Source organism: Ptychodera flava, chromosome 16, assembly GCF_041260155.1.
Source record: "Ptychodera flava strain L36383 chromosome 16, AS_Pfla_20210202, whole genome shotgun sequence".
Classification (NCBI taxonomy): domain Eukaryota; kingdom Metazoa; phylum Hemichordata; class Enteropneusta; family Ptychoderidae; genus Ptychodera; species Ptychodera flava.
Window position 1 is genome coordinate 23,591,514 of NC_091943.1, and position 19,216 is coordinate 23,610,729.

The window sequence follows — 19,216 nt, forward strand, 5'->3', positions numbered from 1 at the left end:
AATTTTCTTGTGAAGAGAGTGTACCATTTTAATATTTAGGAGGGGCATGGTGTATGGTACAGCAGCCATCTCGCACATACTTCCATTGAAAATATGCTTTAAGACACAACCTGCAAAAACAATATATTATGTAGGTAGTTGTCTGCAGGGACATGTGATGCTAGCGAAAGCGTTATTGGCTGGAAAGGGAATACGTCACCCACAATTGACACAGTCATCTTCGTCACTCCTGTCCAACTGGTCAGCAAGCGACGCACAGTTGTCGTAGGTGTTACAGACGTCGACCATGTCGATGCATCGGCCTCCGCTGCAGGTAAACAAACCTGGTGGGCAATATGTACCTGCAAAATGGTGAGAAACGATGCATTTAGCCTGATTGAAGTAAGTTTGCGACCATACACGACCAATTTTGTCCTGCCAAAAGGTAAAGTTAACACAACTGCCAGCATATGAGAACCATTTAAAGTCGAAAACATCAGCCATGAGTGCATAAAGGAACTTGAAGGCTGTTCTTAAAAATAAAGTTAGATTAAGAGGTTGATTTAGCTCTAACAACATGATTTCTGTGACCATGCGAATTTTTTCGACAACGAACCTGCCCTATTTAAAACCCTAAACTCTTTTTCGTATTTTAGAAAATCACGAATAATTTTGATGACATCAGTGGTTCAGGATGGTCCTACTTAAATTTGTAAATCACAAATGTCCCATGGACCTAGTAATGTATTACCTTGAATGGAAATGATTATTGGACCAGTTTAATGTCATATTGCTTTTTGATGGGTCACATCCTAATAAAAATTCAAGAAAAAAATTAAAACTGTTCCCGACCAACCCATCTTATTTGCTGACGGTATGCTAACTGAAACACCCCGATATCTGCTTTATTCCTTATGGAAACTTCCCTTTGTCGGCAGCAGGACTATCAATAAACGTTTCTGGCTGCAGCACGGAGTTTAAAATGGAATGCAAAAGGTAATGATTAAGTGATATCATTATCTGTAACGGAAAGATCGTCATTCTGTCTCCTGCGCTTAAATCACCCTTACTTGAATTGCAGCCCACTTCGTCACTGTGATCGATGCATTCCGGAATGCCATTGCATCGTCGTAATACATCGATGCACTGACCGTCATCGCAAGCAAACTGCCTCTCTGAATAACAACCATTGGCTGTTGCGAAAGAAGGAAAAAAACAAAAAGTCAACTATTTGGTCAACGAACGACCACGATTACGCTTTCCAATGCAATAAATGTGGTAATATGAAGCCCCATCGAAAAGTTAACATGACAGACTTAATATTTGGATTTCACGTACTTTCAGGGCTAAGCGTTATATCTCGATAAGACTGAAAGTCTTGCATGCCATCGGGGCTTCAAGGACGCACAAACATGCGCAGATTTAGCGTTCGCGATGAAGAGTTCAATTTGAGAGGTGATGACCTTTTAAAAATAGTCACATGACTCCTGGCGGCGTAAAGCAGTCTTTAAAGATGTGTTGAAGGGTCTATATCTTCTAATTTTCTACCTAGGCAAGTCTGTGCATTTAAGTAACACGATAGCCCTCGCTAAAAATTCTTATATTCTAGCTTAAGTCATTTACAAGAAAAGAAGTACAAATTACATAATGCAGCAATCATTTGAACGTTCTGTATGATGATGGCAATGGAATCATTAGAACCTACATAACAAGTCTATGCATTACAGTTTACCTAACATTCCTTGCGACTCGGCTGAAATTTAGAGCAAAGATCAAGATCGTTGGTTAGAGTTGCGTGATCTCACTCTATCGTCACTTTTGCAAGAAAAAGCACATCAACTTTATGTTAAAATAGAGGAATGATCGTCCTCCATTAAACACAATATTTCAAGATGGTGACATGAAACGAAGGATTTTTGTCACTTACGAAATGGCGTTCCTTCTGGGCAACTGCCAGGGAATTCGTCGGTGCGGTCTCCACAGTGGACCTTCCCATCGCAGAAAGCAGCTTTAGGAATACATTCACCCCAATAGGTGCAGCGGAAGAAGTTTTCTGGACATACACCTTCGTTAAAATAGAAAAGTCATAAGCCAAGATGTCATGTGTGTAAAACACATGCGTAACTTTGTGTTTTATATCATGTCCCTTACTTTGAGAAACATGTAGCTAGTACACGAATCAAAACGGGGAGTTTTGAACTTAAAGCAGTTCGCGCCTCGAAATTGAAAGACTAAAAGGTTCGCTCAAACTTTCCGTTAAGAAACTTTAACCATTCCTATATTTCTTTAACCTGAGTGGACAGTTCTGCTGGTGGATATTTACTTGTCCCCGAGTCTGTCTGATAGCTCAGTAAAAAAGCTTCGTGCTTTTCCGATTACTATATATGTGTGTACTTTGTGTGTGTACTGTGTCTGTGTGTCGTCTGCTCCTCGCATACCGTGTTGTTCGGTCGCGCACAGAATTGAAACATCTAAGTCGGTTACTGTGACCAACTCTTTGGGTTGGAAGCAGTGGCCGACTGGTTTTGTGTGAGGCCTAGCAGCTAGGCGATGTTGCCGTGAGTGTGTGGGGGTTCGAATCCCGTTTGGGTTATAGTAAAATTTATATTTCTTTAACCTGAGTGGACAGTTCTGCTGGTGGATATTTACTTGTCCCCGAGTCTGTCTGATAGCTCAGTAAAAAAGCTTCGTGCTTTCCGATTACTATATATGACTATATATTTAAAGCCTTATCACTTCGCTCAGGGATATAGCCATTGTTAGGATTGGGTCGAAATTCTGGTGGGCTTATCCGTGGCGAAGCAATATATACATGGGTGGTGGGTGGGCGGGAGACCGCCGCCCCTCTCCGTATCTCCTCTACACCATCGGGTCTTAGCCTACTTCTGTGTCGCCTTCTCCCCGTTTGCAATGAGGAGAGATAGTCCGGATGACACCTTTTCTATTATACCTTATAAATTTGCATATGGCGGATTACTTTCACTACGTGATGCGGCTTTGAATAACTATATATTTAAAGCCTTATCACTTCGCTCAGGGATATAGCCATTGTTAGGATTGGGTCGAAATTCTGGTTTGCTCCCTGATGCTCTACGCATCATATTATTCTGCTCCCGTTAATACCCATACCTTAAAAGAATCCCAATCCCAATCACTAACAACGTACCGGGAAGAAAAACAGCGAGATCCGATACGCATGTTTCAAGATGTTTATTATTCATCTATATGATATGGAGTACACACTTAGCTTTACCAACCTAACTAATATCTGTATATTCATTAGTAACATCCTCTGTATAGATTATAATATAGGCCCTTTACTCGAAAGCCTTGTGGAAACGGACAAGTTCATCCATATGCTTATATGTGTCTGTAATACTGCCTGATGTTTCTACTAAATTTACGAGTTTGTCTGCTGGTGCGCCGAGTTGTGTAACTTTTGAAAGCTTCATGTAGTACCTAGCTGTCTCTTCCGCCTTCCAGCTAACATGCTCCATGAGGGCGTATATGTCTCTACCCGTCATGGCAAGTGAGATGGCGCATGCGCTTCGACAGCCATGCGGTGTTTCTCCTGCATTAATACCAACCTCCTGTAAATATGATTTCAGCCTATAATATATTAATTGGAAGACATTGGTTTCATTTCTATTGTTCCTTGTTGGGCGGTTGGCCGGAAGAGATAACCAGTGAGAATATTAATGCCCAGGCTGCTGGCTAAAGCGATATACGCTTCCAACGAATTGACAGGGCACATGACTAAGTCGGAACATCTTTTAATAGCAAATAAATTTGTGGAGTCGCCTCTTAGCGTCTTTCCAAATGTATGATTAAAGAGTAAACCAGAATCGTCAGGAAATCTCAAAATTTCTTGGGTTTTCACGTGGCCTAGGTCGTGTGCCCTGTCTCCAGAAAAAGACAACATCTTGAAAAAGGCCATGTCTCTGGCTAATATATATAACTGTGTGGGCGATTTTGCAAGCATTATCTTTTGAAGTATATGTTCAAATACAAGTTTCATCTTATTAATAAATAAAGGCGTAGCTTGCTTGGCGAGACCAGGGCTTTTGCTTGCTCTTCGGCTATTTTCTTTACATATCTATCAATTATGTATGAATCGGCTGGATTGGGTGTACGTTTGTCAACGCCACTTGCTAGGGCCTGGTAAAATGTTTTAAATTTTGAAACCATGTTTTTTATGGTGTTAACACGCAACCTTTTGGGGTAGGAGCACTGCTGCATACCCGTACGCCCTAAGTATGGGCAGGTCACTATATGTACCTGTGACTTGGCATCCTTATCTTTATAGACTAGAAATCGCAAAACATCATGGGGGGAGGCAGTTAAAACCGTTTTCGGTTCAGTAAAGGTTAACTAAAAAAGTTCAAATTGCTGTACAAAACGGTCTTTTGTATTTCATGAGCGGAACGAGTACCTAACACTTCTTCCAATCGCTGGTCTATAGCTTCGACGCCGGGATCAGTATTACTACTATCACAAGTGTCAGTTGTTTGGCAAAGAAACTGTGGAGTCTTGGTTTTGCAGACTTTGCAGTTTTCAAGGTTTGTATTGTTCGCCCCACACATCCAGATATATCGAGAGATATATTGTGTTCTAAGCACAGGTAAAAAATCTCTTTCAGTATCTGATTTAGTTGTTGAGATTTGGAGCCCGGGTAACCAGAATTCCACGCATACATGAGGGTAGCGGAGTCTGAACAAACGTTCATCGTACATTTTTCAGTTGCTGGCCGAATGTTACTAGCGCTCTAACAAGGGCTTCTGCTTCTTTTTCCACTATTGGTCTATTCCTCCATTCTAATTCCCAACTATCTCCTATTGACGTCGACTGAACCGGGCTAGTTTGTAGAATCGCTCCCCACTTGTAAGAGCTCGCGCCTGTGTATGCCGTAATTATTGCATGTTTCTCGTCACGCCAGGGAAATTGACTTACACATTTAATCAAATTGCGCCACTCGTCTAGTTCTTTCCTGAGTGGGGTACCGATACGAATGTTGATAGTGTTCTTAGCGAATTTTTGCGCTTTCGATAGAGCAAAGGCCATTTGCCTGATAAAGATCCGAGCGCATGGAATTGCCAGACTGAAAGAAATACATTTCCCCATGATTTTTTGCAACAAAGAAATTGGTATCACACTCTCACCCATGGCGTATTCTACTAACTCTAAGAAGCGGAGCTTTTTTGCGGGGGAATGATGAAAGCTTTACTCTCGGAATCTACTATCATACCTAAGAGAACCAAGGCTTTCTGCGGTCTAAGTACACTCTTTTTAGTGCTATGAAGTAGCCAGTGTCTATACATAACTTAAATAGGATGTATGCTGCCGCCTCGGCGAGATCGAAATTCGACCAATCACTGTGCGTGTCGCTATTATAGGCCGGTCTCAGTGGTCCCCCGTGTCTATCGTCGATGTACTGTAGGCAGGGGACACCTAGGATACGCGCGTGACTCGTGATAGCGTAACCGACAGTATGGTAGATATACGCAGATAGCTTCCAGCCAAACGGTAGCGTGTTATTAAGATACCATTGCCCTGCCCATTGAAAACCAAATATTTGCGATCTACTTCCTTAATAAGAAGGTTGTCATAGCCACTTTTATCGTCACACTTAAAGTGATAATCATATTGTTCAAGATATCACGAGACTTCAATCAGCTTGTCTAACTTAAATGGGATGTCTCTGATCCATAGATTAAGATATCTCATATCAATACACATCCTAGGTTTTTTTGGTTCTACAGTAATAGGCATGACAATAAAGGTGGGGGTCTATGCCGACCTGCCCGACAGCTGAAATAGCGCCAGTTTGGATTCTAGAGGAGATTGACTGAGAAATGAACTCAACAAAATTTACACAGGCAGGATTATTGGCAAAGATACGAGCTGGTGGGGTGGAACTATCATACAGTTTTCCTTTAAATGGACCTTTATAATGTTGAAAATACTCCGAGACTCCGACTCCATTAGTGATCCATTCCATGACAGGATCGTGACTACCAGTAGACATAATAGTTTCCCAGTTACATCTGTGTCGATGTAATTCTCCTGCGATGAATTCATCGGGGCAGCGAAAAGCTAATGTCGTTGGGGAAGCTCTCATCTTTCCCATCGTTACATCCCCAATGGTGGGGTTACACTCCAGGCCCTGTCGAGGGGCACCCTCAAAAGTTACCCAATAGTAGGTAGTTCTAGGCGTCTGAATTTTTTTTCACCATAAACTTTTCCCATGGATATGGTACATTTGTATTCTGCAACAGAACAGATCAAGGCCGAAACATGGAAAAAAAACACAAAATTACCTGTGAGGGCGCCCCTAGACAGGACCTCGAAATGCGAGGTGTGCAGGTAAGTACACGAGGGTGCTATGGACCCTCCCTGTAGAAGGGGATGAGGAGGAGGTATTACTTTACATGGGAGGCTTTGAAGAATGGCGCATAAATTTTGACACCTTGGACGCTATTTCCTCCTCTTCCTTGTTTCCCAGGAGAAGAATCAACAACCTGCCGGCTTCCTGCCCAAATCATTAGACTCGAACTGGGCTAATACCGCCCGAAACCTAGGCAGTTTTGGATGAGCTGCAACCGTCGCTCTGTCGACCAGTGCCCTTAATGCGCTGACGAGTTGAACCCTGGAGGCCAACAATGGTGTGTGCGCCAATTCCATGGCTTTCGACAGGGCGTCCTCAACGGATGCAGTTTCCGCCATATCTTGAAGCTTCTGAATTTGAGTCTTTAAATTCTTCATCTCGTCAGCCTATAAATTCAACCAAGAAATATCAGCCGTCAACATCATTTCAATATTATAGTAGACAACATTACCTTCTATCGCAACAACATAGCGAGATGGTCGTATACTCTACATCTGCATACTCGCACATTTCTTTGGCATAATCACAGCACCCCACTATGCCCGCCGCTGGCATCACTATCATATACGGTTTTTGTTTGTTTTTTTTTGGTTTGTGTTTGTTTTTTTTGTTGTTTTTTTGTTGTTTTTTTTTGTTTGTTTTTTTTTTGTCGTTTTTTAATCATTTATGCCACTTCTCCACAATGTATGCACTAGCCTTACTATAACGTCCTCAAGTACCACTCTTGAGGTCTGTACGTTATTCCCACAGCAACTTCTCATCTGTTATTGCTGTATTCCCCACATACAATACCATCCATCTATATGTTACTAGAACTCGATCACCAAGGGCTTATATTCCCCTACAGGCTAAAACACTGATGGCACCCTCGCAGTAACTCCTCATCGAGTTATCTACCTGGCCAATTCTCCCGGCACCCTCGCAGTAACTCCTCATCGAGTTATCTACCTGGCCAATTCTCCCGGCACCCTCGCAGCAACTCCTCATCGAGTTAACTACCTGGCCAGACTTAGCGACTTCAAGTAAAAGAAGATAACAGGACGGTGAAAGAGGGTACAGAAAGAGAAACTAAACACAAGTATGACGTAGAATGAACACAAAAGAAGACAAAAGAGAGAGAAATGAGACTGCAGTATCACATGGAAACCACAGACAGCTGGCTAACATGAATACTACACGTGCGCAAGCAAAAGAGCAGTGAACATGAACAAACAAGCCAAGTGACAGAAATGAAAAACAGGGGGGAAAGGAAGCGGAAAACGTATCAGCGAAGAAATTCCAACTTGAAAGCATCTAGACACGTGCGCACACAAACTTGCGGCATGCTAGCGCCCCTGGAGAGACCAGGTGAATGACTCGTACCAACAGGTGGTAGCGTGCCAAACGAAAACTGACTCGTGCTATTCCTTGCATAATTCGCAATTATCTAGTAATGAAATGACGGCGACATGCACACAAGCAACGTATCAAACAGTCTAACAAACCAGCTCTACGATACGATATGCTCACCTGTGAAGGTTGGCTCTCCTGTGGCCCTATCTGGGGTCTAGGCGTTTCTGGTCGTGGTTGTTTGTCATTGGCTCCCAGTGGTGTTTGCAAAGCAGTACGGGCACGGGAATTCTCAGCATTCTCGGGTGGTTGAGAAGCAGCAGTCGCCCTAGACGGGCCTCCGTGTGCAGCAACAAAGGCTTGGTTGGCGCAAGCAACTGGTTGAGACGATGCCATGCTGTGTCGCTGGTCCCGTGTGCAATGAGGAGAGATAGTCCGGATGACACCTTTTCTATTATACCTTATAAATTTGCATATGGCGGATTACTTTCACTACGTGATGCGGCTTTGAATATGTGTACTTTGTGTGTGTACTGTGTCTGTGTGTCGTCTGCTCCTCGCATACCGTGTTGTTCGGTCGCGCACAGAATTGAAACATCTAAGTCGGTTACTGTGACCAACTCTTTTTGGGTTGGAAGCAGTGGCCGACTGGTTTTGTGTGAGGCCTAGCAGCTAGGCGATGTTGCCGTGAGTGTGTGGGGGTTCGAATCCCATTTGGGTTATAGTAAAATTATATTTTCCAAATCAAGAATAGAAATAAGGGATCACCATTCAAAATAAGTTACAAGACAAACAAATTACCCAGTATTTACCGACACCTGCATTTTAAAAATGGCCGTAATGAACGTGTCAATTTTTTAAGGCGGAAAAATAAATTTCCGATTTTCACCAAAATATGTGAAAACTTTATTTATTCCATGAACTTCAAAATGAACCTCAAGTAAAGGAAGGCCAGAAAGCAAAAGCTGGAGACTCCAAATATCTGTCCCTGAAGTGCATTCTACCTTTAAGCTTAAACTTTCATCAGGGGACTTTAAATTCTTCTCCTTCATAATTAAGAATAATAATAAAGAGTCATTTTTCAAGTTTGGTATTAGGAAGAGAAGGTATGTAACATTTACGGATACTTTAATCAAATAGTTGATATTCTTTGTGACAAATCATCATGGAAAAGTAAATATTCCACTTTCACTGGGAAAAAGCAATAGAAAATGATACAAGTCTTTAAAATGAGTGAATGTAAGTAGTTCACAGGCATAAAATGGAAAATTAAAGCCTAATAGCTGTGTTGGATGTGCATTCTACCTCAAATATTACCAAATATCTTAAACAAAAATAACGTTTCAATTTATCCATCGGTGTTTCAAGTATATTGAAGTTTAAAATTTGCTTCCCACATTGACTGTGGAATGGTTTATCTTTGTCTTTGACTACGATTGCAGAGGAAAGAAGATATCTTGAAAAACAACTTAACTGTTGTTGCAGTCTTCTTCATCGGAAGAATCTGAACAGTCTTCCTGCGCGTTACAACGTCTTGTATAATGTACGCACTCTCCGTTGCGACACCGGAAGTAGTCGGGTGGACAGACACCTTATCAAAGTTACAAAATAGGAAAAAAAAGATGAATAATAAGTGCAACACTTTTAAAGTAGTATAAAGGACTAAAATCACATAAACAGCATGTAAACAACCCCTAAAGCGTGAACCAGGGATCGAGGACTGTCGCTTTAACGTACGAATCATATAAATGACAATACTTCATTGTGCAGTTCGAGCAAAATGTGCCAAATTTTGAACTAACATCGAATGTTTGACGTGAAGGAAAAAAATAAAAATACAAACAAGACAGGAGAGGACCTAAAAGATAAGTGGTTTTGAAGGCATTTTCTTCAAATGTTCATAGACATTGACGTATCCCAACTATATATATTTTGCCATTTTGAAGGTAAGTACCACATCACAGTTGTATTCGAGCACAGAGTAACATCAGAAGGGAAGGAGACCACATTCATTCAATAGTTACAAAGCGACCAAGGAAAGAAACGATTACAAACTTCCAGAACTGCCACTGAGAGATTAAGGAGCAAGACTCACAAATACATAACGCTTACTTGTAGGATAGTGACAAAGTGGACCTATGATTTCTTCGCTCCCGTCGTTACAATCTGCCTTTCCGTTACAAAACGAAGATATCGGAATACACTGATGGTTGTTACACGTAAATTCACCATTTTCACATGGTGCTGGTAAAGGTAATATATCAGAGAGAGAGAGAGAGAGAGAGAGAGAGAGAGAGAGAGAGAGAGAGAGAGAGAGAGAGAGAGAGAGAGAGAGAGAGAGAGAGAGAGAGAGAGAGAGAGAGAGAGAGACAGACAGACAGACAGACAGACAGACAGACAGACAGACAGACAGACAGACAGACAGACAGAGGCAGACAGAGCAAGAAGTACAGAGACAGACATACAGAAAAGTAGACAGACAGAGAAATGACAGAAACGAGACTTGAATAAGAAAATGAGTACGTTCAACCTTAAGTAATCGGAGTAGTCCATTTCAACAGCCCACTACAACTTCCTAAAAGTAAATATGTTTCTATGTGTTTCTGTACAGAGTAGATTATGCCTCATGGATAATAGTTAGTAACATTAAAGGAACGGATTATGTCTCGATTACTGAGTCTCCCGACATTTTAAAAGTTAGAGGCCACCTTTCTTGAAATAATGTACTATTCTTGACGTCAAAGGGTAAAACAGGATGTCTCTACGAAGTCATTGGGTGTAAAAAGAAGTTGTTTAAAATACTGCATTGTGTATTTCATTACATTCTTATGCAGACACTACTCCCATCGTCCATAGAAAACCTAACATGATTGTGTTACATACTTTGTGTACCAGATCGTCCCGCATTGCTTTGTATCGTATTTGATTGCACTGTATTGCATTGCATGGTATCGTTATGGAGTGTTATCTATCATGTACTGTACTAACTTTGTGTGTATTTCTCATTGAGGGCATTGGGGAAGCTAAGTATCTGTACCTGCCAGGTTACACCAGTTAAATATCTTTAAGGTTTAAAAATTAAAAGTATTTCTTGATTCCACGCCATTATTTATAACGATACTTACGAAAAGAGCAATTCTCTTCATCTGCATTGTCACCACAGTCGTTGTAGAAGTCACAGACTAATTTTTCTGGAATGCACCTGCCGTTCGGACAGCTGTATTCACCTTCAAAGCACTCACCTGAACAGAACAATTCAATGTGTGTAGTTTAAAGCTCACATTCTTGTAAATACTATCTCCGTTATTTAATGCGTGCTCAGAATGTTCGTCAGGTGTACATATGTTATTCCATACGATGAACTGCCTTATATCGACTTCGCAGCCTGTTCTTCCTATTGATTCTGAAACATTTTATTCTTTGCGTATATCAACAGTCAGCAATAACAAGCGTCGCCCTGGGCAAAGTGGATGGGGTTGTTGCATAGTTCCAGGAACAGTGGGCGAAATGTGCAGTACTACGCTATCAAATTGTTTCCTTATGAAAAGTAAGGGTTTACTTTTAAGTCAAGAAGTAAAACAATCCATCACAGTGATTGAGTTTCTCCATCAATAGGAATGGGTTTTAAACATGGCTGCGTTACGCGTCATCTCAAGTAGAAGTAAACAATGCTCCCCGAAAATAAAACATCGCCCTCTTCCGAGGATTTCCTTAACTATAGGTGGTAGTTTGTCTGACGTACTTTAAAGCTTTTTTTTGAATGAAGAGATAGTTTTCATGAATTATGATAGACTGTAGAAGCGCTTGCACTCTCACCATAGAAACAGTCCTGTTCGTCACCTCCATTAGGGCAATCATTGATTCCGTTGCACTTCATGTAAGATTTTACACACTGAGTTTCATTGACGTCACACGCCACGTCACCGGGTATGCAGGGACCTACAAAACGTGATAATTGTATGGAGTAAGGCACTTTACTCCTCATGTGCTTTATTTGGTATCTTATCCTGTAATGTGGCATTGGTCTGTTGGATGGTGTTTTGAATAAAAAGTATGAAAACAACATTATGAAATATAATTTGTCAGCATTGGTGTGGATAAGTTTGTTCACGAAATGCTAACAATTGTCAAACATCATAGAGTGTACAACTGCGATTTAAAATCTATCCTTGCTATGCTGCGTAGCAACTTTTTCGGGATGTTTTCAGTTTTCAACTTATTTCATATATTTTCATTTTCTGTTTTTTAAAGTAAATAATCAGTACGCGTTGTTGAGCAAGAAACAGCTAGTATTATTGTTCTCGTTTTGTTTACTTTTCATGTTTTCCTATTTTTTTAAAAACTTTATTTATTTCTAGTAAAAAGTAAAACAAAATGTACCGGCTAGGAAACAAATAGGAAAGAAAAAAAGGAAGCGTCCGAAAAAGAGAGATAAACAAAAGCGTAGCACAAGGAAGATCTGCAAAAAAAGGCGAGGCCTTTTGTGTCAACGTTTGCTTTCAAAACTACCCCTTACCAATGTAAGTAAGGAATCCGGGTCTAGACCCAGCATCGTCGATAAACAGCAGTTCCTTGTAGATGCTTTCCAAAATGGCCGACTTTCGAACTTTGTTGTTGTTACAAATAGTGACGGCGGGAAACTGCAGAGAGGTATCGGTAGCCACTCCCATGTTGATGTTGACGGGATACTCAAAATAGTGCATGATCAGTGACACCAGCTGTCTGGAAAAGGCGCACATGGCTAAGAGAACGACGCATGCCCACATCAAGCGAGCTAGGCCGTTTCCGGCTTCAGCTATCCGGCCTACTCCATGGGATGATGTTCTGAGAGCGAACTTTCGGCTGATCTCTTTCAGACTTTGCTCGTTTTTCTGTTCGCCTTCCTGCCTTCCTTCCATCTGACCCTGCCACAACCTCATGGACGGCCAAAAGAGTATCGCTCTTTTCTCAAGAATTCTTGCGAATGTCCTGGAAGGGAAAAGTCGCATTATAATTACCAAAAGAATTCTCTTAATGGAAATGGGCGATTGAATGACCTAACTCGAAAAGGTTTCTCTGTCTTTTTATACCACGCATCTGCGACTTACAGAAGTTCTGTCTAGTTCGCATGAAATCCGCTGATTTTTTGAAAACTTGCTACTCATGTTTTCAAACAACTTTTATATTGCAATGGTAAAGTCGTTCTCTTGCAAGCCATGTTACATGTACAATCGATAAAATATCTAGTTTAATTAATTTGCAAACCTTTCAATTGAGAAACCCATTTCTAAGCTTACAGGAACACTATCCTTCGGCTTCTAGTGGCGTAAATATTAGCATTTTTTTCTCAAGGGTAAATAAACCAACTCTCATCACACTGGTTCAGGAATATAGATCCGATTTGTCTCTCAGTTGGAGAAACACTATTTAGAGGGGTGAAGTAATGACACAAATTTAAAGAGCTACCTTATCCTATACCGGCGCTTCTGTAAAATACTCACAACCAAACAGATCATAAAATGCATTGAAGTTTCTTTTGTAAGAACCATTTCTGCAGTAACAGTGTGATGTTGTAGAAATCTTTATCCAAAACGGCCGATGAAAAGGGAAAATCATGAGTAAATATTAAATACGTAGGACACATGTATTATGGGTATGAGTTCCGTTTTTATGCTCTGTATATCCTGTTAACAAAGAAACACTCACCGTCTTACTATTTGGTGTCTTACATGCCGTAGGAACACATTTTGTACTTCTTCTCAGTTCTTTTATTAAAGGTAATCATTTTGAAAAAAGAGTTAATCGTTGAAAGTTTTTGATGATATAATTTTGCTTTGTAGACGTTTACCAGGCACATGCAGAAATGCACATTGATTAATTGTCAGTAAAAACGGAATTCATATTCTATTAGATTCATATTGCGTAATTGACATGTTCTAGCTTAAATCGATAAATGTTTTCAAATCGACAACACTCTATATATAGAGAATAATAGCCTCTTTGAATATTACTGCGTTTACGAACGGATGTTTCTAGCATGATCATTTAATTCAGATGTGTACCATCGGGATCATTTTAATACCGATATGTATCAGATATAAGAGTGTGGCAAATTATCGACTGCGCACGCATCCTTGAATAGATAAAAACCCATATCGATCGTTTGAAACATTTATCAACGTTCATACAAAGACAAGTGATTTCCTTTTTATGATTTCTGTCAAAACCGAGCATTTAATTCATCAGATTATTGCATCAAATGTGGGATACATATAGACTTTACTCTGAATATGTAAACTGTAACAGACAACCAAGCATGATGGAAGTCCTAGTTAATTTAGTGAAGTCAGTCTAGGTTCGGTTGCCATAGAATTTTCTTAATATATTTCTCATTGCGTTGCATCATAAGAAAAGAGTATGGAAATATGCCGATTATTGCATCCCAGTGGAATATTCCTTTAGTTACGCCATCACTTATCTCGCTTGGGATTAAATGAAAAATAGCAGGCTATGAAAAGACATTCACTCGCGAGGTGAACTTATCAAAAAGACTTCTTTGTTTCCCTTTAATTGGACAGCGTCTGCTCGAGATGCTAACACTGTGGATGAATAGTCGAACTTGGTAAATCGAAACCTACATAGTTACGTACAGATCTAAAAATGTAGAGATATAGAATATGAAACTTGAAATCGAAACATGACACTTTTTTCGTGTACACCGTTGACAGGGGCTTTCACGTTTCCAGAAATCAAAATCAAAATTTCAGTCTGCTATCGATCATGCCCTGAGAATTGATGTCATCTTACAAGCCCAACTAAACGACTTTAAAAAAATCGAATGAAGACAAGACGAAGTTGTAAACAAATCATAAGCTTGCTGTCTTCGTAATTAAATTGATATTAACTAAACATTTTCGTTGTCAATGTAGAGATGGGCTCTTTCTCAACGAAATAAGCAGCATTTAAATGCTTCATATTCTAAACAAATCATAAAGAAACCTTTTTAGGAGTAGTTCTCTACGAGATATTCTTTTCAGCGACCTTGCGACTGACGGTCAAAATCTTTTGAAAATACAAGCTACATCCTGTTTCTCACATTAGTCGCTGTTCACAGACACCACTGATATATGCATGGTGTGTGTCAATACTGAGTTCTACAAGACAAATTCTATAAAAATTTCTGTATTTAAAAAACATTACAGAATTCAGTATTCATATTTTGGATGATTTAGTTATTTTCTCTTTACGCCCCCGGCCGTGAAAATTTAAAAGTTCGAAGGGACTGATGAACATTCAGAAGTAAACTAAACATTCTGATAGTCGAAGCCAAAATTTCAAGAGGCTCGACTTTCAAGTTTTTTCTTTCCTTAAGCCTTCGAAACAGATACGTTTTTTCTTAATGTCTGTAAACCTTTTTATTTAGCATTCTTGTACAGGAAAAAATAGAGTCTAGATGACAGCTGGTAAGAGATATTGCTGCGCCAGAACACCCAGAATCTATGAACACTGCGTTAGGGTAGCTAGGCGACTTTGTGTACTATTAATTTTTTTCATATTCTTTTACTTAGGGAAAATATATTACATGATTGGAAGAAACTAATTTAAAAGCAACGAAGTTACACAGCGCATTAATACCATTTTCAGCTGGCAACACAAGAAATCAACGTCGACACGTATCCTTGAGGGAAATAAAAATATAACGGTTACCGTAGCAACTAATAGTAACGCGACTCTAAATCTCTCTAATTCAAAGTAATATACCAGAATAAACTAAGCTGTAGGAATCACTATAAAATTAAAAAGAAACAGCGAGGAAAATCTCTCTTTAGAGTTCTAAATCTAATAGATAAATGTAAACGAATAAAAGTAAACAGAGAGTGGACAGTGAATCTACAAATAGGAAATTGAAATTAAAATGAAACCGTGTGCAATACTAAACCTTGTAAAATAGATGTAATGTAAAGATGGAAGTACATTGCTGATGCTCATATTGTAAGAATAAGAAAAATTTGGTTCAACCTTCTGTTTATATAAATACGAATTTTATCACTAAATATGAGAGGAATTATTTGATGGACTTATTACAGTTGTTGCAATTTTACGATAATCATTTTGAAATATGTATAGGGCCATTTATTCTAGAATAATGGAGGATTTCGAAGTAAAACGAAATAGACAAAAAATGGAAAGAAAACAATAAACAGAATCTCAAAACATATAACATACCGCACATTCATGGCCAAACATAGGGAACATTTTCGATAGAAACTAAACAGCCTTGAATCAAAGCAAACGGCGGTAGTTGTGCATATTGAAGATGTAAATACCGATGAGATGAATTTATTGACATTTCATGTAGCTTAATGATAAATGTAGCTTTAGAATTGAACTGTTTATTCGAAATATATTAAATAAACATTTCAATTCTAAGGCCGGGAAAACCAAACGTAATGGTTGCACTCTATCATGTTGCACAACAAAGAAAAGCCATTATACAGATCAGTTAATAGCGAACGTAATATAAGATGGCAAAACATCATAAATTAGACAATAAGAATGGCCTAATCAAAACAGTACATCTATATTGAGCCTAAAAGCATATGTAAAATATAATCACAATATGCAAATAACTGAAACCCTCTCACGTGACAAAACTTCTAGAAAATTGTCGAAAAGAAAGAAAAGTCCTTGCTAAAAATACACCTTTGTGTTCTGTAACTCATCATATGACGCTGTCTGGTCAGGGCTGCTTAAAAACATCTAACCTATAGCAGTAAGTATAATGATTGAAATTAAAAAAAATAATGGTATTGGTCAGACGTGCGATGCACAGAGTTGCGCGCTTTTTGAAGGCGCACATGCTTATAAAGTGAAGTGTGAGCCTTTATAACGATGCTGTGGTCGAAAGTTATAAAATAAACTTTCCGAAAACATCAAAGAACAGTGCTTGTCTGTCGTATTGCATACATGTCTTGATTTCAGAGACTAATAAGCTTATCGAGAGTGCTCTAATTAAAAAAAACTTTTCAGTCGCAGTCAAGAATGGACGGGGAGTTTTATTCAATATGATACGAGGTGCTCTACAATTAAGATTGTGTGACCCATCTGAATATTTTGTTTGCCTCCAGCCTGAATAACATCTGTATCTTCAAAATAAGGTTGAACTTAAAGCATTAGACATCAGTCAACACGTTGCCATGACATGTCAACTACGACGTAACACTCTACGACAGGAAGAAAGTGTTTTTGTAACTTCGTTAAATGCTCAATCCGAATGTGGTGTTCTCATAAATACTAGTATGTCCCCAGACATTTATAGGACTCAACTCTTTCAACAGCCTGGCTACTAAAATTTCTCTTCTCCTAGCTGGTCAACCATCTAATGAAACGTATTAGCGGTTAGAAATGGTATTTCGGAAACACTGGAGCTCCTTATTTCACTGCCGAACGATTTATCTCATACAAGTCTTGATTAACCCTTGCAATATGCCTTTCTCAGATGCAGGGAAATAAGAGAAGTGGGGTTTTGATCGTTGATATTATTTGAGATATGGTTTGTGACATCAACCATAGCCGTGTTATGCTTCCAGCGAAAATACGGTTCGCGTAAATTAAATGTTTCCGTGACGTAAAATGTCTAGTTAAAATGGCGCGCCCTTTCAAACGGTGGGGTACAAAAATCAGTCTATAATATCTTAATCAGTTGCCTCATTTGATTTAACAAGGACTGAAACTTTAAATTAGCAGATTTTCATTTGGCTGCTAATTTAGCAGCCGATGAAAAGAAACGCGAGCGGTGATAAATCATTGCTTAATTTATCGTGACTTTGATTAAAATTTCGAAGGAAATCGACAACTTTCTCTTCGTAATTATTTCTAGCATTTTAGTTTCAATGTAGCATAAGGTTTACATATTCTGATAATCACTTTACGTACAGGAACCGATATGACGTCGATAAGTCATAAAGTCTTTACTGTATGCGCCGCAACAAACACGATGAAGCGAGCCTTGAAAAGGTGACTAAAAATGCATGTAGAATTTATAATTAAGGTAGAGTGCGCCTCGGGACAGATATTTGGACTCTCAGTTTTTTACGATTCTTCTCTGATCTACCACTTGTGGGGCTCATTTTAAAGGTCTCGGAGTAAGAAATCTCTACGTCCTATATTTCGAAAATCAAAAACTTAATTGTTTCCCATAGTATTAATACAGAGATGGCAACCATTTAGAATTTCAAATATCGGTAAATGATATGGGTAATTTATTCCTCTAGTACAAAATTTTGCACAGTGACCCCTAATTTTTGTTCTTGCTTTGGCAAGAACAGAGTTGAAAGTTTCATCGAGGAAAGTTTGAATAAAAGCTTAATCTTTCGATTCGGAGGCGCAGAATTCATTGCTTCAGACAAACTCTCCACCACGTTTAGTCGGAGAAAAATAATGTAGGCACCATTCATCACGTAATTCATCGAAAAAGAATATTCGACTTTGTTTAAATGCTACTTGCTTACCTGTAGTCGACGTTTTAGTCGGTTCCTGAGCGCAATGCACTGACGCAAAGACTGTCGAAGCAAAATTCTGATCATTCAGGGTAATGCTGTTTTCTTCTATCGTGTTTTCTCACGTTGGCACGTTTGCTAATTTATTCATGCTATGGAATAGCCAATCAGATACTGAATTCACCAATTTCATTGGAAAAAACATTAAAAACGCCCATTCGACTTATAGAAAATGGTTTGCAGAAATAAAATCATATAGCTGATGGTAGCCATGACTACCTCGCTTTTCCAAGCATTTCTTGTAAAGACGACGTCCACGACTTAAAAGAGCCCAAAACATTTATAACCGAGCAATGGTGTACTGCAATCGACATTGCGTTGAAAATATTCGAGGTTGATTGATCTTGCCATAACGTCTGATGTTGAATTTGTCGACACAGACTATATGTGAATAATGTTCCGTGATATTTTTGACATCTGCATCCTGGTTCCACCAATACTTTGTCGATAAAAACATTGCATACTGTACGCCGTTACTGTACCTATAGAGTTAACACTGACCTTCGAAACACTCTGAGGACATTAAGAATTAATCAAACGTGTTTCTGTAACGTGAAAACGGTGCATCCACGCTGTCATCCCTTTAAATTTCTCTGAAATACATCTACTATGTATTTTGAGACAATTACTAGGACCAGGTATGTCCGTCACTCCGTCTTGCCAATCAAAATGATTCTTACAATCCTCCCTCCCCGTCCTCTCTTTCCCTCCTCTCTTTCCATCCTTCGTCTCTTTTTCCCCTCCCTTAGCTCTCAGAGTGTGGCGTTAATGCGATATGTGGCGTCAGACTGACATATCCAACAAAACGGCTCGACTCTTTTATTGCCAAGAGTACATTTATAGGCAAATGCCAGTGACACAACAGTTCACCCATTTGATCGCACCGAAAATTCGAAGTAAAATGTGGTTTCGGTCCATAGAATGTTTTCATAAACCTAGCAAAGCACGATATTCAAAATGCTTTGCCTGATTCATCGACAGAAAC

At 39.4% G+C, this 19,216-nt stretch overlaps 1 protein-coding gene across 1 annotated transcript; it reads right to left on the reverse strand.

The window, feature by feature from the left end:
- Positions 1-195: 195 nt before the first annotated feature.
- LOC139152857 (uncharacterized) lies at positions 196-8,126 on the reverse strand. The gene is made up of 5 exons (XM_070726210.1): positions 7,874-8,126; positions 6,502-6,750; positions 6,297-6,372; positions 1,050-1,172; positions 196-341 (listed from the first exon to the last, which is right to left on the reverse strand). Exons 1-5 carry the CDS (start codon positions 8,087-8,089, stop codon positions 196-198), a joined length of 810 nt encoding a protein of 269 aa, XP_070582311.1. The 5' UTR covers positions 8,090-8,126.
- Between the last annotated feature and the right edge of the window lie 11,090 nt (positions 8,127-19,216).

What these genes read in the sequence shown, in the direction of transcription:
- LOC139152857 (XM_070726210.1), bottom strand. Translation starts at nt 8,089, where the DNA reads ATGGCATCGTCTCAACCAGTTGCTTGCGCCAACCAAGCCTTTGTTGCT. An exon ending in ATGATTTGGGCAGGAAGCCG is followed by an intron (nt 6,373 to 6,501) that starts GCAGGTTGTTGA and finishes CCCCTTCTACAG; the next exon opens with GGAGGGTCCATAGCACCCTC. An exon ending in GTCTAGGGGCGCCCTCACAG is followed by an intron (nt 1,173 to 6,296) that starts GTAATTTTGTGT and finishes CTTTCGCAACAG; the next exon opens with CCAATGGTTGTTATTCAGAG.